Source organism: Dreissena polymorpha, chromosome 13 (assembly GCF_020536995.1).
Source record: "Dreissena polymorpha isolate Duluth1 chromosome 13, UMN_Dpol_1.0, whole genome shotgun sequence".
NCBI lineage: Eukaryota > Metazoa > Mollusca > Bivalvia > Myida > Dreissenidae > Dreissena > Dreissena polymorpha.
Window position 1 is genome coordinate 35,450,297 of NC_068367.1, and position 26,086 is coordinate 35,476,382.

Here is a 26,086-nt window from a genome sequence, read left to right on the forward strand (position 1 = left end):
AACTAAATTGTCTATGGCATATAAACGATGTCTAAACAATACAATTAGATATGAAATTTCAATATGCCATTTTGAGATTTATATCATATACCTAAGAGTATGATACCATTAACTCAATTTTGCAAAGGAGCACTCATACTACAATTTCTATTTATTTCGTAAAGAGCAAGTACATTAAAAAATCGTTCAATATCCAATATTATGTTTTTAATAAGTAATTGATAACGTAAAGGATTATTACGAAACGGGATTGTTTTTGTTCCATGATTTTCATTACACCATAATGATGACCAAAAGATTAAATAGCATGGGGTATAGCCATTCTCTGAGACAGACGCCGACACTTTTTAAAAATATAAATACAAAATATTGGGTAACTTATATTGGGCATTTCTTTGAATTGACAATAAAAAGGATGTCCACTAAGCCCTATCAGTTTATTATATGTTTTAAATAACTAGTTAAATATATGATACGAAATGCTAACATGAAAGAAATTTAAAAAGTTTACATCAAACTTAAACAAATATTATTTGCCAATGATGATCGTCTTGATGGAAATCAAAAGTCATAGAAATTCTTAACTATATCAAATTTAAAATTGAATGACAATATGTGCTCTGTCGTAAAATTACATGCATTTATGAATAAAACTTTAAAATTGTGTGCACACAAATAGTGTAATAGGATCTGAGATTATGCAAAAAACACACTCAGGATAACAATGTACAATACAAATGTAACAATAATTTATTGAACACAATATATGTCATCCAGGCTTTGAACAATTATATAAATGGATAAAATAGAATCTTTCATTAACATAAAACAATGGATAAAATAGAATCTTTCATTAACATGAAAAATCACAGTTATCAAAACATTTGCCTTGCAAAAACTTATATAATATACCAATTTACAGTTTAAGAAAGACAAAAAGAAATAAATATCAAAATAAATAAAGGGACCTGTTCACAGATGTTCGTATTTTTGAAAATGTCATTTAATTATTAAACTTATAAAACTATAATATTCGGAATATATTTTAATTATTATAATAACATGGTAAACAAAACAGTAAAACATGTATAATAATAAATAATAATAATAATAAATGAACATACACATATGAACAAATTCTTAGTCAAGAGTGTTTATTCGCTTGTTTCAATACAATGCATATGTTATTTACTTAATCTTTGACAAATTAAAAAAAGATTGTCATTAAGGTAGCGCACCCCTAATGATTTCCCGCGATTTATTTTACGATCATTGCCGATCTTCAATGATCGGTTATTTCCGAGAGATGCACTTTATTTTTTCAAACTTCGAATTTTGATATGTGTTAACCTAATTTATTTAGAATACATTTTTTTCACTATAAATATTGACTTTCATCCAATAATCATCTAAAAAAAAATTATTTCGCGATTTCTTCAAAGATCGACGACCTTTTTACCTGTTTACTTATGGATATCTTATTTCAGGTTGCACTGAAGTGAAGTGACCGAGTGGTTAAGGCGACTTGAAATCTTTTGGGATTTTCCCGCGCAGGTTCGAATCCTGCCGACATCGCACAATTTTTGCGACGCGTTTTATTTCTTTTCTAACGTAATTTGATTTAATATAGCATATAAGCTATGTTTATTGTTAAATATGTTGAAAATTGTATGCACATCCTTCAATTTTAAAATTAAATTAACGTTATGGCTAAATTGGGTAATTTACTGCTGAAAATACGAATGATGCATGTTGCATTTTTATTTTTATTTCAAAAAGTAAACGGTAAATCTGTCTATTTCTTGGTATTTTTGCTGTATTTAGTGTTTCTATAAAAAAAATAGTTTAACATATAACTTAAATGATACAATTTTGAATTTTATGACAATTTGTTTTTAACCGACCCAATTTTTACTTGGCTGAAATCACTTACATTTCATGGCGCTATTCCATAGATAAAAATTTGTAAAAAATAAATGTCTGTAAAAGAATACTTATTTCATCTTGTTTAAATTTTAAGTTAACACCTTTACTGCATCTGTACACACCAACTGCATGCCCATATTTGGAAATTTGAACTAATTATGGAACTTTTTTATACCCCAGGGGTGAAAATAAACTGGACAAAAGCCGAGCGTGAGGGTGGTTTTGAAAAAATCGGTATTTTAAAAAAAAACATGGAAAGCCTTACTACAAATTTGCATGTAGTTCAGTGAAATGATGCTGATTATGAAAATAATTAAATTATAAATTCTTGGTAAGGAAATATATAAAATGAGATTTATAATTATATAAATTACTTCCCTTGAAAATAATTGTCTGTAACAAATCTCTATTTTTAGTAGCAAATAATTAAAAGCCACTACCGTGACTGTAGATTCACCACTCAAAATGTGCAGCTCCATGAGATACACATGCATGCCAAATATATAAAGTGGCTATGTTCAATATTGAATAATTTTCTCCCTTTTAAAAGCTTATAACTTCCCTTAAATCTGTATTTTTTACCGTAGACCTTAAAGGATGACCTTGACCTTTTACCACAATGTGTTTGTCAGAAACACAATGCCGCCTACTGCGCCGCTTTGATTTATTTTACAAAAATATAAACGTGGGCAGGTCAGATAACTATGTCCATTTAAAGCTTATTACTTCCCTTGACTTTGTTTTTTGCACCCTCTACCTTGAAGGATGATGTTCACCTTGAAATTCTACCACTCAAAATGTGCAGCTCCATGAGATACACATGCATGCCAAATATCAAGGTGCTATCTTCAATATTTAAAAAATTATGGCCAATGTTAAGGTTTTAGCATAACGCCTACGGCAGACGGCGAGCTGGCTATGACAATAGCTCGGGTTTTCTCCGAAAACAGCCTCGCTTAAAATCTAGTCAATGCGGAAAGTGTCACACTAACAAACTTCTAGTCATGGCTCAAATCCAATGTCATTTTGACTACGCATGTTGTTTTTGGTATCATAGTATTACTAAATATTGGAAAGATAAACTTCAGGTCACAATTTTTCTTTTAATAAGGTTTGTCCTCAACCTAGTTCAAAAACCATATATAGGTAATGAACATTTTAAGGTTTTGAATTGGCTACTTGTTCAAACAGAGAGTGGAACACACTACCCTTTGTCATGTTTTCAAAATTAAAAATGGTTTGGCTCCTGAATATATGAGTGAAAACTATTCCCTTTGACACTCTTCATTCATACAAGAAGACTAGGTAAAGTGAAAGTGGGTGCTATAATTTACCTAAAGTCAAAGGTTTCAGTGCTAAATCTTTTGCATATAACGCTTGTGTTCTGTGGAACAAACTAGCTTCCTCTTTAAGGAATATTACAAGTTTATCTAATTTTAAGTTGTCACTTAAAACCCATCTTCTTCATAAGTAATCATCCTTTTAGATCTATATAGTTAGATTTTAATTGATCCACATTTTAATATGTCTACTTGTTTATGCAAATAATTGTCTTTTTAAAAAACTGATTTCTAAACATTATCAAACTAACAGAAAGAGTATAATGTTTTCACAAATATGGGACGACCTCTCAAATCTGGACAGCAGGACACACAAGCTAAAAAGCAGGACTGTCCTGCCAAAATTGTGATGTATGGCATGTAATTAATTCGTCCCTAAAATACTTTTTGTCTGAATGCTTGTGTAAATTGAAACCCAAGCAACAAGCTCCAGGAGGCTTAAAAAGCCTTAAACATGACCCCTATCAACTAAAATTACAGGGATTGTAACAAACTCTTTTTAAATGGTTAAACCACTTTGTTCTATACAAATTGTTTTTCACTGCAAATATGTGGACCCGCAACAAATACAAGGGGTAATTCATCATTTGTGTTCTGTGGAACAAACTACCTTCCTCTTTAAGGAATATTACAAAATTATCTAATTTTAAGTTGTCAGTTAAAACCCATCTTCTTCATATGTAATCATCCTTTTAGATCTATATATTTAGTTTTCAATTGATCCACATTTTAATATGTCTACTTTTTTATGCAAACAATTGTCTTTCATAAATCAAATCTGTGATATTCATCTCATGCCTCTCTATGTCAATACCATCAATATCCAAGAACCACAATGGAAATTAGAGATTAGGTTCTCTTTCTTGTGTTATCCTTGGTTTGATGTTAATGACATGGTTTCATTTCTCATACATGTTTTATTGTTTTATCATGTTATTATTTATCATGTTGTATCATTATACTGAAATAAATCTATCTAGCTAGTGTTGTCCCTAATTAGCCTATGCGTGCTACACAGTCCAATCAGGGACGACATTTTAAGCACATGGATTAAGCTCCGTTTTGCCAGAGCAAGGCTCTTACAATATGATTGACGTCAACAGAAACACAATACAAAATAAAGGTTTCCAATTACGCAGGCTAAGTGATTGAACAATAGTAAAATGGCGGCCATGTTCTGTCTGGTTACTTTTTTCCCCTCCATTTTGGCATTCAACAAGAGATGTGTTTGTCAGAAACACAATGCCCCCTATTGCGCCCCTTTGAAGCCATAAATTTGACCTTTGACCTTGAAGGATGACCTTGACCTTTCACCACTCAAAATTTGCAGCTCCATGAGATACACATGCATGACAAATATCAAGTTGCTATCTTCAATATTGCAAAAGTTATGAAGAAGATTAAAGTTTTGGTTAAAGTTTTTGAATTTGTTTTTTTGACCTTTGACTTTGAAGGATGACCTTGACCTTTACCTTTCACCACTCAAAATGTGCAGCTCCATGAGATACACATGCATGTCAAATATCAAGTTGCTATATTGAATATTGCAAAAGTTATGACCAAGGTTAAAGTTTTGGTTAAAGTTTGGGACACACACATACAATGACAGACAGGCCAAAAACAGTATACCCCCTATCTTTCAATCCGGGGGCATAAAAACTGTGTGGGCGTTACACATGGTTAAATACGGTATAATAGTATGATTGACTTCAACACAAAAACAAGCCAATGTCCAGGCCTCCCGCTCCAAGTCCTGCCAAAAAACGCAGAACTATTGTAGTATCATTTGACTTCTACTCAAACACACCTCAGTGTGTTTTTGGTCAAATTTCAACCCCATTCCCTAACACAAAGTATATATTTTTCCCAAATATCATACCATTCCCAATTAGATTCCCCCCCCCCCCTTTAACCCCTTTTTTTGCAATTAATCTCAACATTTAGTTCATCATCCATCCAGCTATATAAGTTGAACCTTGTAACATTTAAGATTGAAAACATGTTCCTTCTCAATTTTCAAGTAGTTTTCAGCAAAAACCAACAAGCCCATTTCAACAATTTCAGTCATAACAATGTAATTTTTCTCAATCCAAAGAGTCCCGGCCCCATTCCCAAAAGGGTGAAAAAACACACACTACACCTGTGTCCAGACCCCCGGCTCCAAGTCCTGCCAAGAAACGCATGGTCAGCATCAAGGGGAAGCTCTCGCAGTAGGGCACGAATCCAGTGGACAGTCCCATGAGGAAACAGGAGAGGGCTATCAGCAATAGCTTGTCAAATCTGTCGTAGAGGACCCCTGAAGAAGGGACAATGGAAATTCAATTGAGCCACATTCTAGGAAAACTGAGCGTAATGCATGTGCTTTAAGTGCTACTATTTACACTTTAATAGATGAGCGTAATGCATGTGCTTTTATTGCTACTCTTTACACTTTAATAGATGAGCGTAATGCATGTGCTTTAAATGCTACTCTTTACACTTTAATAGATGAGCGTAATGCATGTGCTTTAAGTGCTACTCATTACACTTTAATAGATGAGCGTAATGCATGTGCTTTAAGTGCTACTCTTTACACTTTAATAGAATTTTTGTTTGACAGAAGTATCTTCATAACAAAAACCCAGTCTGGGCGTAATTTTAGTGTTATCCCTGATTAGCCTGTTTGGTCTGCACAGGCTTATCCGGGACAACACTTTACACATACATGTACATATTAAGCCTCTTGTTTACAGCCCAGCTCCATCAAAATAACTTTTTATAATTCTCAAATGAGAGAATCAGACATGCATGTGTTACAGCAAGTATCCAATGGAACAGGTAGTGAACAGCCACGATGCAGACTCGAGGTCTTTGTTAACAATCTGACGTAGGTCTGTAATGGATGGCCCCGTTTGTCCCAGCATCCATCCCTGTAGAGTAGCAAAAACAATTGCAATGCGCCTGGCTCTGTGAAAACAGGGTTTAATGTTTGTGCAAAAAGTGTCATCCCAGATTAGCCTGTGCAGTCTGCATAGGCTAATCAGGGATGACGTTTTCTGTTTTACGATAGTTTATGCCGAATATTTGACTTGTGATAAAAATGATGCCGTTATTTGAATATGAGTTGTGACGACCCTAGAGTGTCCCGGATTTAAAGGTTACGCATACATAACCATTGAACTCTCAATGACAGTTCAATCTATGGCAATCAAAACAAAAATTAATATGACAAAATAATAATTATTATAATGTAACATACAATATCATAATACATACATCAAGTTTGCGAAACATTTCAAACAATACAATCTTCTGTTCAACACAAGATATAAAATAAAATATCAACAGGTATGTGTATCGATCGCAATGGACAATCAGTTTGTGATAAAATAATAGAACAACAAAATAGGGGATTCATAATGAATGCCCCTGTTGAAAATGTAAAGTCAATCAGTGCCTTCAGAGTTGATATAAAATATTGAATTAGAAACATGATAATGTCGAAAACTATTTTAAGGCTTAACTTATGTACTGCAAAAAACTGCAAACTTACCAAGCCTATATAAGCCTATATAAGTCCAGAAAAGCCAAAACGAATGAATAAATCTTTGTCTGTAAGGCAAGTCTACTTTAAGTCTAGCGCAAAGTCGCAAATGCTTGTAGTTGTCTGGTATGAGGTTCGTTTCTGCTGTGTCATGGTGTTTGTCTAAAAATAATAAAGAAGAACAAAACATGCTCAGTTTAACCCTTTCCCACTCAGAAGTAAAATGCAAATGGCTTTGGGCAAACAGCATAAAAACAGAACAGCCTGCTTCTCATCAGTATCTAAGGGTTGAAAAAGAAGCCTTTTAAACTTCTAGTAAGAAAGGTCTTCAATTAAATTTAACTTTCTAAGGAACTACAAATGCGCTAAAAACGTATCTAAGTGGTAAAGGGTTATATCTATTTATTTTATTCCATCAAAAACCTAAGGTTTACTGAGACATTCTGAATTCCGTTTTTTCCAAAGAACTAGAACATGATGTCTTAAACTAAGATATTGTGAATCCTCCCTAAGTAAGGATCAAATCTGAAACCTCCTGGTCACTAGGCTGACAGGGCCCTTGCTACACTTTGGGGGATTAGGGCTAGGGCCAGGGTCCTTAGAGGTGGGAATTTCGCGTCGTTTTGGTCGAAAAGGGGAATTTAAGAAGATCTTTTCACCAACAATTCAACACCTAAAATTGCTATATTTTAATGTGATTTACATAAATATACATTGAATCAAAGGAAAGTAGCATGAAACCAGCTGGAAACATAGGTATAAAAGTTAAATAAAAAATGTTTTTTTTGTGGAGGCGGGAATTTTTAGCTGAAATAGGGGAAAAAAGTTTTTCATGGGGGAAGCCGCTGATATTCAGCGGTAAAAAGTGCAAAACGAGGGCCCTGGCTGACACCATATCTATTTCCCCAGCACAACCTTCAACAACAAATTTTAAACAGCAGTCTAGAAATATTTGCACATTAGTTTCATTCAAACTATATGAACTTAATTTAAGAATTTACATTGTTATCTATGAATAAGTAACTGGTAAAATAGTACATTCACAATGACTTGGCAAAAGAACATGTTTGGTAAACATTGTAAACATTTGCTGCCTTTGTTTTATTATATGATAGCTTGTGATGAAAACATTGTACATTCTATTTGTTTGTACCTAGCGTTTTTGAACATCAACATTTTAAAATGTTATTTGTAAATAATAAATAGTTGTGAAGTCAAAAACAGAGAATGTTTATTGGCACTTCTTTAAAGCCAATTTCAGATTACTGAGTAATACTCATCATCATGGGTCTTTAAATGTTTATCAATTATGAGTCACAGCTTTTGAACATTTGATCACTGAATTTGTTCTACGCATATGTAACTGTTTGTAAATGTCTCTTCTGTTACATCAGAAAATATTTGTTTTTCATCAGCTTTTTTATAAAGAAACAACAAAAACTTTCTAATTGTTAGGCTATTCAAGTATCACAATTATTTACTTACCACTTTGCTTAGTGTCATCTGCAGGAAGAAATGCATCCGTATCAACTGGTTCAGATGCCATTACTGAGACATGTTTATTAGTTCTATCGTGGTCTTCATGATGGTTAAAGTCAGATAGACTTTTATTTTCATCCTTCAATGGTACTGTCATGGTTCTGGCAAGATTAGAAAACAAAACAATGCTTTTGTATCATTATAACCAAAAAACATCACAGCTGTATAATTATAAGCAAAAAACAACAGAACAAGATAATGGCTGGGAAAAAAAGAAAAAATATTGAGAGGTAGTCTAAATGTCAGACTTGTTTTGGAATAACAACAAAATCTCTTGGGAATTTTTGCATTGGCTAATAATCTGGTGCAACTTATATCATACAAGCCATAATTTTTCAGACCAATTCCGATACATTGAGTTAAATTGTCAGGGACTTTTGCCGATTTTCCGGGACATGTATAAAATGTAGCGATATTTATAGACATATGCATTTTTGGTACGTTGTTTTTGTTTCGCATCGTTAATTGCAAAAGTTCGAAAGCCTATCCGAAATACACTTGATCTATTAACGTCAAATTAAACATAACTACTTCCGTTACTAGATACAAGCCACGTGTTTTCAGTGTAAGCATTCTAAACATAGATGGTGACGTCACTGCGTTATTGTTATGAAGACCGGTGTGTAACGCGTAGTTGTTGATACGCCTTTATTCATTTATAACATTTATATAATAAAAAATACAACAATACAGTACCGTTAGATTGTCAACTTAAATCAATTCACAATACATACAACCAATCACAATAAAACACGCGAACGCAATTCAAATTCAACTATTATTTTTAATGTTATGTTTACTGGGGGTTTAGAACAAGACAATAATAAACCTAGTGAGGATGATGTTTTTATATGCTTACTTTTTTACTCAACTTTTTTGTCGGTTAAACGTGCCAACATAAACTGCTTTTAATTTTTTACTCAGCGATGTTGGACTTCAGATGTGTGAACAACTATCCTTTGCCCTTACGCAGCGGGAAATAATGACGTAGTAGATTAAAGTCAATTCACAACCACATTAAACAATGCCGCCTTTTCGGTTTGACCGCGAACGTGAGACAATCGATATGATAACAGGACCCCTGTTAATTGATCGATATTGACACCTAGCGTAGTCTGCCTATTCGGGTAGGCATTGTCATGGAGACGCTGCAGAGACACACAGATTCGAGGTGCAGTTAAGCCTAAGATAAGGTACATGTATAGATGGATTTTGTAAATTCCGGGACATTTGACAGATTTCCGGGACAGCGGGACAAGTTCTTCATTTCCGGGACTGTCCCGGACAATCCGGGACGTATGGCATGTATGCTTATATATCCCATTAACTGGCTTCTCAATAAAATTGCTTTTGCCAGAAAAGAAAATAGTATCCACAATTAAAATGGTCTCACAATGGCACTTATCTGTGGTCGAGTCCATCATGCAACTAGTTAACTAAAACGTAATAGACAATATGTTAAAAGTCAATTATTTTTTTAAATTGAAAATGCTTGTTCCCATTTTTTTCTAAAACTTCCATAAATAACTACATTTGCTATTATCAGCAGGGCCCCCGGATCATCCTTAAAATTAATCTTGATTACTCAGTGGGTAGCCCTTTAACTTTAACCTTATCATCCGGAAAATAAAAACACAAAAATATTAATTAAATTAGACATTCAGAATACAGTTGACTGAAAAGAAAACAGAATTAAGCATGGTAAACCAGAAGATGTAGCACTTATCCACAATATGTCTTATTCTCACGCAACTACCTCGTTGTGTTTTATCCAGAGTGAGAGACGATACCACGTAAACTCAACAACCTTCTTATCACGCTGAAATTCACACTGAAATATATTTGGCAAATTTAGAACAAGGGGAAGCAATTCAAGTAAATAAAAACAACACTTATCAACACAGCTTAAAGTTCATTAATAATTTAAATCAGAGAAGTAGATAATCTGTTTAATCTGTTTAAATTGATAAATTATTACAAAATAACTCATTATTTTTATTCTATATCATATTGGTTATCGCAATTGATTCGTTTTTTTTTATTTTTCATTTAACATTTATATGGACATGAGAGGCCTAAAAATTACGCGTAGAATGTCATTTCCTGTCATTTCCTGTCGTCTGCAACTGTATCAAGCATGAGAGAAGCAAATGATAACGCAGCAGGATATGGTAAGAAATATTAAACTTGGCCAACCATAGCTATGTGGAATGAATGGGATGTTTAAAGTAACATTAAGAAAGTATACATCTTATTACAAAATACATTGAAAAGAATTAACAGGTCAACAGAGTTGGTTAAATTGTGGTAGCTAACTGACCAATTATCTGCAACTCACCAGTTGTTTATAAAAAATACATATTTTATTCAATATTTTACATGACTGTCCCAGTCCTCTTAGCCGAACGGAACTGTCTTTTTATAAGGATCAGAGTAAGTGCTCGTGTGTCATATGAATAGATATCGTTGCAGAAAAACGAATCATTTTTGTCGTCAGTTGTCAAACGAAAGTACGGTTGATATTAAAATGTTTTATTTTTCTCTTTCATGTTAATGAATATGATTGAATCTAGCAGAAATGATTGACACGTGAATAAAAAGGCTGAACAAACAATCAGGGTAAGTCTGGTAACTGGAAACAAACAATAAGTTGTGTTTGCTTTGTTAGAAGTGTGTGATTCATCAAATCATATTCATTAATGTGTCAACATAATTCAAATCAAATTATAAATTACAAAAAAATGTTCTGATTTGAAATAAATTGTACAGCATTGTACAGCAAAGGGATTATTGTAAAATGAAACATTTCTGAAACTTTAAGTTCTGCCATTGTTTCAGATGGATTTAAACTGGATTTGATAAATAACAGAACCATACAGACTATTTACGAAGTTGCCGAAACTGCAAAGCTATTGTTCAATGCTCACAAAGGTAGGCTATTAATTTTTATCCCATAGGGATATTGTTTTGGCGTTATCCATCTGTCCGTCTTTTCGTCCGAAGCCATATCTTGGAAGTCTTTTGGTGGATTTCATTGAAATTTGGTATGAGTATATATATGGATAATAGGATGATGCACGCCGAATGGCATTGTACACCATGCGATAATAACATAGTTATGGCCCTTTGTATCTTGAAAAAATGAGTGTCCAGAAGCATATTTGGGGGGGGGGGATATCAATTCAAGGAATTTGCTTGTTTAAATATTTTTTTCAGTTCTGCACGGACTGTGAATTGTATAAATTACAGGGAATATAAATTACAGCGTCTATGACGCACAAATATCGAAATAGACGCATCGTTTTGAAATACGTGCGTCCACTCGGACGCATTGCTGAACTGTATCTGTTAACGCATAAGCGATCACGATAAGTACGAACCATCTTATGTACGAGTCAAGAGTGTAGCAATGAACGCTGAGTTTAACCGAATGAGGCTTGAAGACTCTAACAATTCTTTTGATTGGCTCTAGTCCAGCTGCTGCTGTATAATACAAACCAATTAGAATCAATCTTTTAAATAGAATGTGTTATGATATTTTCTAGAGTCCTGGGATGAAAACCTGCTTTAACTTCGTGTAACTTAGTCATAAATAATACAGAAAAAATTCCTCCGAAATAAGGTGTTGAAGCTAAATCCAAAACAAACAAATCTAAACTTTAATAATGGTAGGTCAACGGCTCGCAATTCGGACGTAAACAATAATATTATCACAGTCTGCGAAATAAGCGCACGCCCGTTGGCCTGGGCGTGTAAATTATAGCTCTGGCCTATTAAAATTGCCATATTGTACGCCCGTCGGGCCAGTAGAAATTCCGTGTATCAATATTGTTTCATTTTTAAGTGTGATAAAGTTATTATTTTGTGAGTACTTTGCGAAGATTTCCGACAGAACTTCGTTCAACTTCGCCTAAAATACGAGATTTTAACGCGTACCGATTGGTCCATACATTCAACGGTCATTTTCGAGTCGTAACACAGGCCACGTGGTGAACAATTTAGACTGGTTATTTACTATTGGCACACGTCATGCTGATGTGTTTTCTGCTGAAGTAAACTTATCAACGTACGCGGCTTGCATTTCCGGAATAAGCATCGTTTTACTTTGTAACCTTGTTTGTGTGTTTATTTCCAAAGTTGTAAGTCCCTACGCGCATAGACTGCATAATGCTTAAATACGTAGCTGGAGCGAAGCCAGGCAAGAAACTGCCCACTTCTGATCGTAAGTCAACAAATGACTATGAAAAATCACGGAAACGTGAATTTCAAGAAAAGTGGTAAAAAATCAGTGATGAAGGAGAAGCTTCTTCTGTAAGACAGAGTTTAATAAGCTACCCTTAAAAACACAGCATAAGAAAAAAGTCAACATGTATGATAAAAGTATGCCATCTATGCCTTCACTTGTCAAGTAAACTTCTGGAAAATAACTATCAGGTTGCTTGTTTTACAGGATATGGTTTCTGACTAAGAAGATCTCCAGGATTGACATGACGCCTTATCAGTGACCGCTCCGCCCACTTAATCACGTGGCTCAGCATGAAGAAAACCTAGACAAGCTAACACCAAAATGGCTTCTTTGCCTATAGACTGCATATAGATTTACGCGATATTCCGGATGATTTTATGGACTTGTTTAACACCATATTACACGTGTAAAGGGGTTGATGCCATTTAGTTATTCTGCAAATGCAAAAAATATAAGATTAAAGAGAACATTAGCTATTTATAACGGGTAAATCGGTACATTAAACACGCTCTTAAACGCTTGCGCGCTTCCCGAAATCGAACCAGTTATTACGTGTAATGGTGGTATTTGCAATAAATTAACACTTCACCGGTATTTACCCGTGTTATTAACAAAATTATTACAGAAACATTCCCCCCTACCCGTGTATTTGACACGAAATAGCGCTATATAACTGGGAATTCAGTGAAGTTTTACGCGCTTTCTGACGCCGGGTGGGTACCTCAATCCCACATGTTATTGCGTATAAAAGTGATATTAATCATATTAAACATTGCTTATGGGACATTTATCAATCACTATAATTTAAAGCGCAAAACCAACACAGTCGTTTGGACATTGTCTGATATAAAATTAGCGTTGTACGAAAGGGAATACGGTCAGGCTATTATAAATTAATAAGGCTACCAATATCAGACGCTCGCGCAGGTACCGACTTCCGCGAAGTTACCGCATTTATTGTTTAACTAATATCAGTAATAATAACTCATTTACAATAGCATTTATCGATACGTATTTATTAAAATAATAACAAAATGGTTTTCACTTGTTTCTGACACACACAGAAACGCGATTTTTAACGGGGATTTCGTAAAGTTACACAAATTGGGTACCAAAATTCTCAATTATTTTACATGCACACATAATACATACTTAATAATGCTTAGTTATTGCTTATATGACATTTCAAGTTTGTGAAATAAATAAATGTTCTTTAAAGGGGATCTCAATAATTTTTTAAGCTTCCACTCGCTCTTGTCAAGACCGCATTTCCGCGTTGGAAATGGTATAAATTTAATTCATCTAACTTATCTTTCTGGATACCAAATGTCAGAGTTGCATTAACCCTTTTTACACCGTTTTTACCATATTTCATTTCCGTTTTTTAATCCGAACAAAATATAGAAACTCGTTTAAAAAATGAGATCTAGGCATTCGAGCTCCTAGTGTGGATTAAAAGCGTTTATTGGTGACACCACATGAGCGCAAATGTGTAGATACCGTTAATAAGATAATAAATCACATGTCACCTTCAAATAACATGTATGATGTCAATTAAGTGCATTACTATCAGAGTAATAAAACACAGCATGAATTAGGCTTCATGGTGGGTTTTATTTCTCTTTAAGTAATGCAGATGAACCTCGCTTCTGACCTAGTAACTGATAAAACTATTTTAAAAAAGTGAAATATTATGTGATAATCAGATCGATAACATAAACTATTTAAATCTGCTAGTATATCCGATGAAAATATATTATAATTGTCTTTGACAGTGTTGACGTTCAGTTGTTCGTGGTGACGACCGCATGTATTTATACATCTCTTACAGTTTTCAAGATCTCTTTTTGGCTTTGGAAACGATATAAATTAAATGTCACCAACTAATCTTTTAGGATATCGATTGTGCGAGTTACATAATCCCCATTGACACCGTTTAACCATTTTTAATCGTTTTTTTTTAGAGGAAAACAAAAGAAACTCATTGGAATAAAAGTGAACCTTAACATGTAGCTTGTCTAGAAAATGGCGGACAGGTCGTTGCTAACGAGTGCGCCCGATTAATCAATCGCTGATTGGTGGATCAATTCTAGTGGGCGGAGCGATCATAGATAAGGCGTCATGTCAATTGCAGTGATGATTAGATGAACGAAGAAGTTGTTTATCACATGTTAAATACTTATAATTAATAAAGGACATAATTACATTGACTTGTTATATTGTGTTGCAATTGTTTTTGCAATAGGCTTTACAGTTAACATACCCTGGATACAATTTTACTTTTAATAGATTAACTGCTATTGAAAAATGAAACCCTTTAACAGGGTGTATATTTTAACAAATTTACTTTGGGCTAGTAATTTTGCTGCTGGGCTACTTGTCTTTACAATTCAAGTAGCCCGAATGGCTAGTGGATAAAATGAACTATCGTGAAGACTGTTATCAAGCTCGCAATTCAGATGTTAACAATAATATTATCATCGATTTGAATCAAGTTGAAATGTTGTAACAGGTTACATTCATGTAACAGATAATGTTAAAGCCTATGTGAAGGCAAAGAAGATAGTGATAACTCTAAATTAAGTTGTTTTTTAAGGTTTCAACAAGTTTTTGAGATAATTAAAAGTGTAATGCAAGTATAATTATTGAGCTAGTGTGATTTAGACATATTTTCTTCACTACTTGGTATCTTGCAAAATTTGGGACAAATTCTTTTTCAAGGTGGACTCATTAATTTTGGCCTGGGACTCATTGGTCTAAAATCTGCGAGTTAAGGGACCCATAGATAGTAAATTCTAGATTATTCCCTGAAATTATATATAAGTTCACAAATTGAAAATAACATGTTTTGTGAGTGTTTTTCAAATCATAGTAAAAATATTTGTTTAGCACACAATTAATGAGTTGATTGTTTTGAAATTATCCAGAAGTACCAGGTACACAATTCTGTGTTTCAGATTATTTGAACGAAAATGCCTTGATCAAAACTGTGCAGTACTTGACTGAACAAACATATGAGGAATATTACAGACTTGCAGCCAGCATTCTTCTGATAGCTCTCCTCTACATTTGCATAAGAGGTAAGACTTGATTAATGTATAAGACTGAACAAACATATGAGGAATATTACAGACTTGCAGCCAGCATTCTTCTGATAGCTCTCCTCTACATTTGCATAAGAGGTAAGACTTGATTAATGTATAAGACTGAACAAACATATGAGGAATATTACAGACTTGCAGTCAGCATTCTTCTGATAGCTCTCCTCTACATTTGCATAAGAGGTAAGACTTGATTAATGTATAAGACTGAACAAACATATGAGGAATATTACAGACTTGCAGTCAGCATTCTTCTGATAGCTCTCCTCTACATTTGCATAAGAGGTAAGACTTGATTAATGTATAAGACTGAACAAACATATGAGGAATATTACAGACTTGCAGTCAACATTCTTCTGATAGCTCTCCTATACATTTGCATAAGAGGTAAGACTTGATTAATGTAGAAGACGCATAATGTCCATCCAATTAGTTCATACATGCCATAATTTTTCAGACCAATTTCGGGACATTGAGTTAAATTGTCCGGGACTTTTGCCGATTTTCCGGGACATGTATAAAATATAGCGATATTTATAGACATATGCATTTTTGGTACGTTTTTTTTGTTTCGCATCGTTAATTGCAAAAGTTCGAAAGCCTATCCGAAATAAACTTGATCTATTAACGTCAAATTAAACATTACTACTCCCGTTACTAGATACAAGCCACGTGTTTTCAGTGTAAGCGTTCTAAACATAGATGGTGTCGTCACTGCGTTATTGTTATTAAGACCGGTGTGTAACGCGTAGTTATTGATACGCCTTTATTCATTCGATGTGTGAACAACTATCCTTTGCCCTTACGCAGCGGGAAATAATGACGTAGTAGATTTAAGTCAATTAACAACCACATTAAACAATGCCGCCTTTTCGGTTTGACCGCGAACGTGAGACAATCGATATGATAACAGGACCCCTGTTAATTGATCGATTTTGACACGTAGCGTAGTCTGCCTATTCGGGTAGGCATTGTCATGGAGACGCTGCAGATATGCGCAGATTCGAGGTGCAGTTAAGCCTAAGATAAGGTACATGTATATATGGATTTTGTAAATTCCGGGACATTTGACATATTTCCGGGACAGCGGGACAAGTTCTTCATTTCCGGGACTGTCCCGGACAATCCGGGACGTATGGCATGTATGAATTAGTTTAAACCTATTTATTTTAGCTCAATTGCATCGAAAGCCTAAGGCTTATTTGAAGCACTCTTGAGGCCGTTTCTTGGGACTAGAACCAGTACTTGTTTTTTATGGGGGCGATCTTAAAGTGGCCTTTTCACAGATTTTGGCATATTTGGAGTTGGTCATTAAATGCTTTATATTGATAAATGTAAACATTTAATCTTTAAAGCTCCAATAAAAATCAAGAATAAAATTAAAAAAGTAAATAAAAGTAGCCGGTACCAGGGCTCGAACCAGTGACCCCAGGAGTCCTGGAGTTAGTCTGAAGTAAAAACGCACTAGACCTCTCTGCTATTCCGCCGGGTATACACAGTGTAAGTATTTTATATCTTATATAAGCAATCTTCGTAGTTTCGTAAATTTAAACGACAACAACAGAACTCTCCAAATTATTCAATCGTTTCGCATGGCAACGCTTTATAATTTTTAGGTTTTCAAATCGTCAAAAGATACATATAAAGGCTATATTGGACTATGGTAAATGTTCAGTAATACTGTTACCTCACAAATATCATAACTTAAACGAAAATTTGCGAATCTGAAACAACTTTTTTCAATTTTGTCAATTTACCAAACCGTGAAAAGATCCCTTTAAGAATGCTCCCATAGTAAGAATCGAACCCATGACCTCCCTGTCGCTAGGCCCACCATATCTACTACCCCAGAGGGACCCTGTAATGTAATTTATTATGTAATCTCATACATGTCATAGTTTTTCTTGCCTAAATCAGATATTTTGTGACAATTTAACACTTTCTTTAAATTTAGATATTTTCACAAATTGTAAATTATTTGACTTCAGGGCTACTTTTCTGTGGGTTGGATATAATGTGAGGGACAAAATATTGAATGAAGATTGTAACTTTAACAACCTTTTCAAGATGCACAGTAAAAAGTAATTTGGACATGTTTGATGAATAAAAAGACATTTTAATGAGATTTGATAGCTAGAACGTTGATACCCTACCTTTGAAAATTAATTGGACTGAGTGTTTGTGCCTTAATTATCAATTGTAGTCATAAAAAGAAAACCAACTGAAGCAGTAAAGGAGCAAGAATGTATTTCTGCACCATCAACCCCATATTCTCTGCCATTTCCATATCATTGGAATGTTTTTGATCTAGCAAAGGTAATAAGAAACATTATAATTTTTGTAAAATTGCTTTAGAAAATTAATCCAATACTTTTGATATGTGGTAGTAGAAATAAGGGTTGGTATCATGGTTTCCAATGGTTGAATTGCATTTTATGTCAGTGTTTGTACTGGATTTTAGTAAGTCCGAAGTAAATAATCTGATACTTTTGACCTGTCTGGCTATGAATAGGGATCATATGGTTTCAGAAGTAAAACTGCACTTGATATCAGTGTTTGTAATGGAATCTTGTAAATCAGTATATAATTATTGTATTTTCCATGTTTGCAGCAAACAAGGTCTGGAAATAAGAAATATTTTGTATGTTTTACAAGCAAATAATGCAGTCTTCAATCCGCTAAAACTAATTACACTGATTAGTGATGGGCAGTTCAATTTTAATCAGTTTCATTAATGGTGTGTAGAAACTCAGTGACCTCTTTTATTTTCTTGAACTGTTATTCAGTATGACAATCATATGTTTATAAATCTCTCAGACAGCATATGAACCGGGTCATTCAGAGGCCTGCGTGAGCCTCATTGAGAGACTGCACTACGATGTCAACTCTGTCATACCATCCACCGGCCTCACTCTATTCCTGGTAACAAGCGCACCACTTTTCATTGGTTTCAAAATCAGGAGAATAATACCAGTAGTTGTTGTGCAAAATGTCTGTAGTCTGTGCATTATTTGGTCAGTTTTTTAAATAATGATTTGTAAAAATTAACCAGATCAAATCATGCAATCAAGTCAACAGGTAAATTGTGCACAAATTGGATGACATTATTACATTTAAATGGAATTGCAGTAGCATGCATTACGATTACCTATCCCTGGGATGTGGGCTAGAAGATTTTATGTGAAGACTGGTTACTTCATTATTTATGTATTCAGAATATCACAAACTGCAGAATATCACAAACTGACGTAATAGCAGTTATTTATATATAAAAATACATTTTGGTTCTTGATGTTGACAATTTTGCTTTGCAGTGTGCCTGCCTTAGTGGTGAAAAGAAACTAATAAAATTCATGCTGAAAAGAGGTAAAACAGTACATTTGTACTATTCTTCAAGTATAAAAGAAACAATGTTTATTTTAGCCTTAACTGCATTATTTGTATGTCTAAAGTACAAAACAGATGTTGACTGGGATATTTTAAAAGTACATATTTGGCAGCATCCGGGAGAATAATGTCTGCTTGATCAATTAAGCAAACAATTCAAATCAGATCATCATGGAAGTTCATTTGATAATTTGTGTGGGCATAATATCTTTGCCCTGTTCAATTATCAGATAAATTGCTGAATGAACTTGTGAATTGTATCCATTAAATTTAAAACAAATGGCAAAACTAACCTAGTCTCCTCTCTTACTCAAACAGTTCAAATTGCATCATCATCACATTTTGTTACATTATGTTTGTGGGGTAAAAAGGTTAGCCTGGAAGTATGAAAACCAGTCAATTCGCTTGAAATACTTTTGAAATACGGCCCTTAAATAATCTGAAATTTACTAAATCAAAGTCAAGCGGTCTCTAACTCAACAAGTTTTTATCTTATAATTGTCAAACATGATCAATGTAATCCAGACCTTTAAAAACTGGCATATTTTGTGACAAATTGGCACTAACTTGTTTCAAATAGATGAATTGCAATTTTCTCTGTGTGTTAAACATATTAGTGGCAATTTGGTAGATATAACTCAAGTTATGACTATTGCCTTTTTTCATTGGCTTAAAACCCTTTTTATGTATTGGTCTTTTTGTGATTCACGTAAGGGGCTGACATCAAGCGAACCACAAATGGCGGCGACAGTGCATTATATCTTGCTACATTTGGAGTCTTAAGCTCCAGTCAGCCAGACATATCAGTTCTGGAAGAGATCATTTATGCAGGTAACAGCAAATTGAGCAGATGTATGTTTATTTGGTATAAACTAAATAACAATCATTATATATTTCTGAAAATATATGTATAAATCCTCAGAGGCATGTAAAATACCGAAAACTCTTTATGAAAAAAATAAATAAAAGATTTTTATTTCAGAAAATTTTCATCTATACAAAAATAACTTAAAGACCAAAGACAAATATGTTCAAAATGTTTGTTTATAAATCTGAACCAGTTCTAAAAATGTTCCCTTATTGGCCTTTCATTTCTTGCTGATGAATACGTGCGGTGCTCTTGGAAAACAGGGCCTACTGCATGTGTGCAAAGTATTTTCCCTGATAAGCTTTTGCGGTCAACACCAGCTAATCAGGGAAGACATTTTCTATAAGAACATACCGCCTTTAAACATAAAATACCACCAAAGCACAAGCACATCTTAGACAACACTATGTGCACATACATTAAACCCTGTTTTCCAAGAGCGAATCTAGAGCTGTGTCACTCCAGGTTGTGATGTGAATGCGGCCAATCATGCAGGCTATACTCCTCTTCATAGGGCAGCAGGGCAGGGACACTTGCAGATCATACAGCTCCTTCTCAAACATGGTCAGTTTCATGAATTGCACTTATATTTATATATTATGTACGTTTGAATATCAGCCGTGCCTTGAGGAATTGGGGTTTTATAAATGTGCCTTAAGTGTTGTCTGACAGATTAGCCTGTGCAGTTTGCCTAGCCTTGATTTTTGTTTCTAACAGACTCCCTTAAAACAAAAAATTCTGAAAAAAGGCAATGTATGGTCACTGGTTAGTCTGTGAAGACAGCACAGGCTAATCTGGGACTACACTTTATGCATTAAGCCCCATTTTAACATTTTCCCAGAGATAGACTAAGAAATTTGATCAGCATCTTATATAATTATGTTGAGATAAATTTCATGGTGAAAATTCTGATTGATAAAACTTAAGTGTCGTTGCCTGAGTGATTGTGTTTATTTATACACTTTATGTCGGTACTTATACTTTCTGTTATATAATGTTATACCTAGTTAAGTGACAAAATAATGTTTACCGGTACATTGATTTATGAAGGTGGTGAGGCAAGCTGTTGTGTAAGTCTGCATAAACTGCTTGTCTGTGATATCAACAAACGAGTATATGTGCCATTATTTCTCTCTATTTGTAAATGTATAAGAATCTTGGATCATTTCATATAAGACATACAAGTATAATTCCCTTAATATTTGTTAGGAAATCATTGTTTGTAATGGTGCTTTCTTTTAAAGTCATAAATGCGAACCTGAAGTTTCCACTGTGACGTAAGAAGTTGTTTGTTCACATTCATACCATATTTTCCTTTGTCAGTTTAAAGGAAATTCATTAAAAACATATTCTATTATATAGCATTTGCAACATTTTTTATATCATTTTGAAAATATAAATACTATTTTTTGATTATGATTACTGTATTTAAAGTATCCTTTAAGCACTGGCCCAGATGTTGCACAGTAGATTTTGCAGTCTAATGACTTGGGGTTCCAGTTCCAGGAAGGGCAAACAATCATTTTAATCTCTGTGTGTTATTTTGGATTAATCCCAAGTCCTCCGCGAGGGACGTTAAACGGGGGTGCAGTGTATCGGTGCTGTACACCGGGCACTTAAAAGAACCAGGGGCGCCTCTGGAATCGGGGCGCCCTCTGTATCCCGCTCGAACCCCCACTAACACCTCTTGGGGCGGAGAGCACAAAAACCACACACAAACTATAAGGAATTAACATTAATGCCAATAAGGATAATGATAATCAAGAGATAATAGGAATACTGCAAAAAACATTTTGATAAAAAGGCAAACCACTACATAATCCATTAAAAAAAAAAAAAAAAAGCATCTAGTCACATTAAGGTCTCATTGGCCATCGTGCTATGATGTATAATATGACCTTATTTTCTCCCCTGAAGGGTCACAGGGGCAGGTCGATACATCTGTAGTCGAGAAGACGCTGGACGACCTGTAAATAAATCTCAAATACACACACTTGGATTAATCCAAATATTACAATTTTTTTAGTCCCTTTATTTGATGACCATTGTCAAAAATCTGTGAACAAGTTTTTATAATGAAATTATTCAGTAATGTTCACTAAAGTCTACTCAACTTTTCTTTAAAAGGTGCTGATCCATGCAGACCAAGTGCTTCTGGCATTTATCCCATTGACAGTGCAACAAATGCAGGTATTAAACCCTTTAATACTCAGATATTCAATTGGAAACATATGTAGTCATTTAGAAAATCTATTTTACCTATTTTTACTACATTGAAGTTTAAAAGGCTTCATGTCCAACGTTAAGATGAGCAGCAAACGGCATAAAAGCAGAACGATTACTTGCAGTCTGTTCTGGTTTTATGCTGGTTCGTTAAGCCATTTTCACTTTGTTTCTGAGTAAAGTGGGAAAAGGTTACTTATGCCAAATAATAAAACTTTCCAAAACATGTTTTTTTTCTAGACAGACTATAATCAATCAGTGTTAAGAGGTAGTTTGCACTGAACAATATTTCTCTTACAGGAAATTCAGGGTTGAAAATTGCGTAGTGTAGAACAATATTTTTTTAATGACATTACAAATTGTGATTGTTTAAAGGGTGCAGTTCAAACATGCTTTAATATAAGGGATAACACCTTTTGCTTTTATGGAAGTTTTCTTTTAAAAAAAGTCTCTTTTCAACGAAAATCTAGTCCATAAGGAAATTGCCATTCCTGATTAGCCAGTGCAGACTGCACAGGCTAATATGGGATGACACTTTACGCACACGCATTTAACCCTGTTTCCCCAGAGCGATGCTTATATATCTATTTCAATCATAACAGGTCACCTGGATGCGGCCAGGCTATTGGAGATTTATCTGCCCAATCCCCATGTGTGGGACATAGTGGACCATCACACGCCCCCACACATATCATTTGGACTTCAAAGTCCAGAGAGAAAACACCTGATTGAATCCACTAGAAGGATTATGTCACCGAAAATGTTGTGAAACGTCCACTTTTCAAAATATTATTAATTGACATTTATATTTCTATATTTTGTGTTTTTGTTTTTTTTATTCCCCGCAATAGGCGGAGGGATATTGTTTTTGTGTTGTCCGTCTTTTCGTCCGTCTTTCTGTCCGTCCGGAGCCATATCTTGGAAGTGCTTTGGCGGATTTCATTGAAACTTGGTATGAGTATTTATATGGATAAGAGCATGATGCACGCCAAATGGCATTGTACACCATTTGTTAATAACAGAGTTATGGCCCTTTGTATCTTGAAAAATTGCTTTTTTTAGTGTCAAATGTAACACTTTTGTGTCCAGAAGCATATTGGCGGGGTATATCAATTCAACGAATTTGCTTGTTTTAAACTTAAAACTGATACCTCAACATCCTATTTATAGCCACACATTTCAAGTGCTTAAGCCTTAACATATATGACAACTTAATTTGTTTTTGGATTTTGAACAGGTTGATGTAAGTTTTGAAAACATATTTGTTGTTGTTTCAGTTAGGTGTGTCTCTTGTTTTTTTAAAGCTCAACTGTGATCTTGGTAATAGTAAAAAAGCTCTTTTAGTTAAATTGTGATATTCTTAAATTGTTGTGACTATGTATGGCTCTATGCATAATTGTATGTTGTTTTGATCTTCAATGTGAATTGATCAAAAAATTTAAATGGTGTTCAACACTATTTTGTGACACTGTTAAAGTTGAAATATCAATAACCCACCAATAATGTTATAACAAAAAGAAGGAACTGGCATTTTGAAAAATGAACTGTTTTAATGTACTCTGTCTCCCCCAATTCAAACTTAAAAAAAAAACATTTCACAAAATGCCACACGCAAACATCCATTTTCTGCGCCTGTGGTTCACATGGAAATTAATTTACTGGGGGCTAATTAATTTGTTGAATGTATGATTATATCTGTTAAGATTCCTTTAAGTAATGCAAATATTAATTTGAACATTTGCAAATCTTTAAAACAGGATGCTACACAATTGAATTGCTTACAGTGTTTAAGTTCAGAATTGCATGTCATAGTTTGTATTGATATTTGAACATGTTCGAAGAAATAGTAACATGAATATTTAATCTGATTTTCTATGTTAAGATTTCATTTGTTGTTCGTAGCTATAATTTCTTGTACATTTATATTTGAAGTTTATACTTGCTCTAAGCAAATCTGTGATATTGTTGTTTGTTGTAATTTGAAGTTAATACTTGCTCTAAGCAAATCTGTGATATTGTTGTTTGTTGTAATTTGAAGTTAATACTTGCTCTAAGCAAATCTGTGATATTGTTGTTGGTCGTAATTTGAAGTTAATACTTGCTCTATGCATAGGTGTGATATTGTTAACTTATTGTTTAGAACTACTTGTTATGTTGTTAACTGATTTGGTATACGTTCTTTGACAATTTTCAGTTGTCTTTACATAAGTAAACAAAATATCATTCCAGCTCAAAGCCTTTCTGTTGTCCTGTTCTGCTTATATCAAAGCTATACATTAATTTGGTTAAGTAATTTTCAATGATGAATGATTATTTCAGGCATTTTTCAAATCCAGAATTTCCAATATATACACTGTATACACATATATGGGGGCAATTTAAAACCGGTAATAATATATCAGGAATCAACATGACTTTTATAAAAACTGAATACAACATTAATACTGCAAGTAATATAAAGTGTAGCTTAGCTTTTACACCAAAGTAAAGAAAGTGCCATCAAGTGGTAACTATTGTACTTCAAGAAGACCAGCTTTTGGTTTTACAAACACACGTTTGAAATGTGTTATAGGTTAATGTGATTGTTTAAGTGTGTATATTATATTTTGTTGCTCTAAGCTATTCTGTGATCTTGTTCAGAGTTGTTTCATGTTAATATTTTCTCCAAGCTAATCTGCGATACTGTTGAATTGGTATTGGACGAATTGTTATAAGTTGCGTGCCAATGTTTTTGTTGTCTTCAACGTGTTTTCAAGTTAATATATTCCATTGTTGTTCAATAGCTTCACACTCATCTAAGCCAATCTGTGATACTGTTAAATTGTTGTTGAATGATTTGTTAATATATATATATATATATATAGTTGCGTGCAAATTATTGTCATCTTCAAAGTGTTTTTAAGTTAACATATTGTTTTGTTGTTCAATAGCATCAAACTGCTATAAATAAATCTGTGATGCTGTTAATCTGCTGTTGAAGAAGTTATAAGTTGCGTGCCAATGTTTTTGGTCTCTTAGAAAAGTGTTTTCAAATTAATATATTCCATTGTTGTTCAATATCTGTGATACTGTTAAATTGCTGTAGAACGAGTTGTTAGTAGTTTCGTGCCGATGTTTTTGTTGTCTTTGAAGTGTTCTTAAGTTAATATATTCCATTGTTGTTCAATAGTTCAACACTTCTCTAAGCCAATCTGTGATACTGTTAAATTGCTGTATTACGAGTTGTTATTGGTTCCGTGCCAATGTTTCTCTTCTTCAAAGTGTTTTTAAGTTGACATATTCATTGTCGTTCTAAAGCTGTAGAGTCCACTTGTTAATACTTGTATACATTTATACTGATCACATTGTACTTAACTGTGATGCTCTTAATACGACTATCTGTTTTAAAACTAGGTTGGCGTTGTTTTTCAGAATCTTTTTGTCATTATTGCAAAGTTAAGTGTTTTGAATGTTTATTAGGACGATTGTTAGATTATTTGTACTGCTTTCATCTTGTTCTTGGAGCTGTTATTTAAACGATTGTTCTAGTAAATTATTCCCTTTTAAGAATAAGTTATAATATTCAGTATATAACCTTCTAATCTTGTTTCGCTATTTTGAATCTTATGTGACTTGTTTTACCATCATTTTCTTTAAAAGTTAGATTTATTGAATATGTTACCACTTGGGAAAACTTTTTTGTTGAATAAAACACTAATGAAATTTGTTATTTTTTTAATTGTTTAAGATAACAACAGATGTGTTTTTCAGAAACACAATGCCCCCTATTGCGCCGCTTTGAAATAAAATTTCAATACATCATTTGGCAGGTTTAGAAATTATCTCCCTTTTAAAGCTTGTTACTTCCCTTGGATTGTATTTTTTGAGTTTTGACCTTGAAGGATGACCTTGACCTTTAACCACTCAAAATATGCAGCTTCACAAGTTACACTT

The 26,086-nt window shown here is 33.8% G+C and overlaps 1 protein-coding gene and 1 long non-coding RNA gene across 3 annotated transcripts; one reads left to right on the forward strand and one right to left on the reverse strand.

The window, feature by feature from the left end:
• Nucleotides 1-6,809: 6,809 nt before the first annotated feature.
• Nucleotides 6,810-10,222, reverse strand: LOC127856558 (uncharacterized). The gene is made up of 3 exons (XR_008038120.1): nt 10,085-10,222; nt 8,275-8,429; nt 6,810-6,951 (listed from the first exon to the last, which is right to left on the reverse strand). It is a non-coding gene; the product is annotated as an uncharacterized LOC127856558 (long non-coding RNA).
• A 139-nt stretch (nt 10,223-10,361) lies between these two features.
• On the forward strand, nt 10,362-25,855 carry LOC127856553 (poly [ADP-ribose] polymerase tankyrase-2-like). 2 transcript variants are annotated; one of them, XM_052392844.1, is made up of 10 exons: nt 10,362-10,499; nt 11,167-11,259; nt 15,532-15,654; nt 17,879-17,991; nt 18,493-18,597; nt 18,990-19,041; nt 19,777-19,893; nt 20,396-20,494; nt 22,058-22,120; nt 22,756-25,855. In XM_052392844.1, the coding sequence occupies exons 1-10, from the start codon at nt 10,466-10,468 to the stop codon at nt 22,920-22,922; spliced, it is 966 nt and encodes a 321-aa protein (XP_052248804.1). In that variant the 5' UTR covers nt 10,362-10,465; the 3' UTR covers nt 22,923-25,855. The 2 variants fall into 2 exon arrangements, with proteins under 2 accessions (XP_052248804.1, XP_052248805.1); XM_052392845.1 differs by lacking the exon at nt 20,396-20,494.
• The last annotated feature ends 231 nt before the right edge of the window (nt 25,856-26,086 follow it).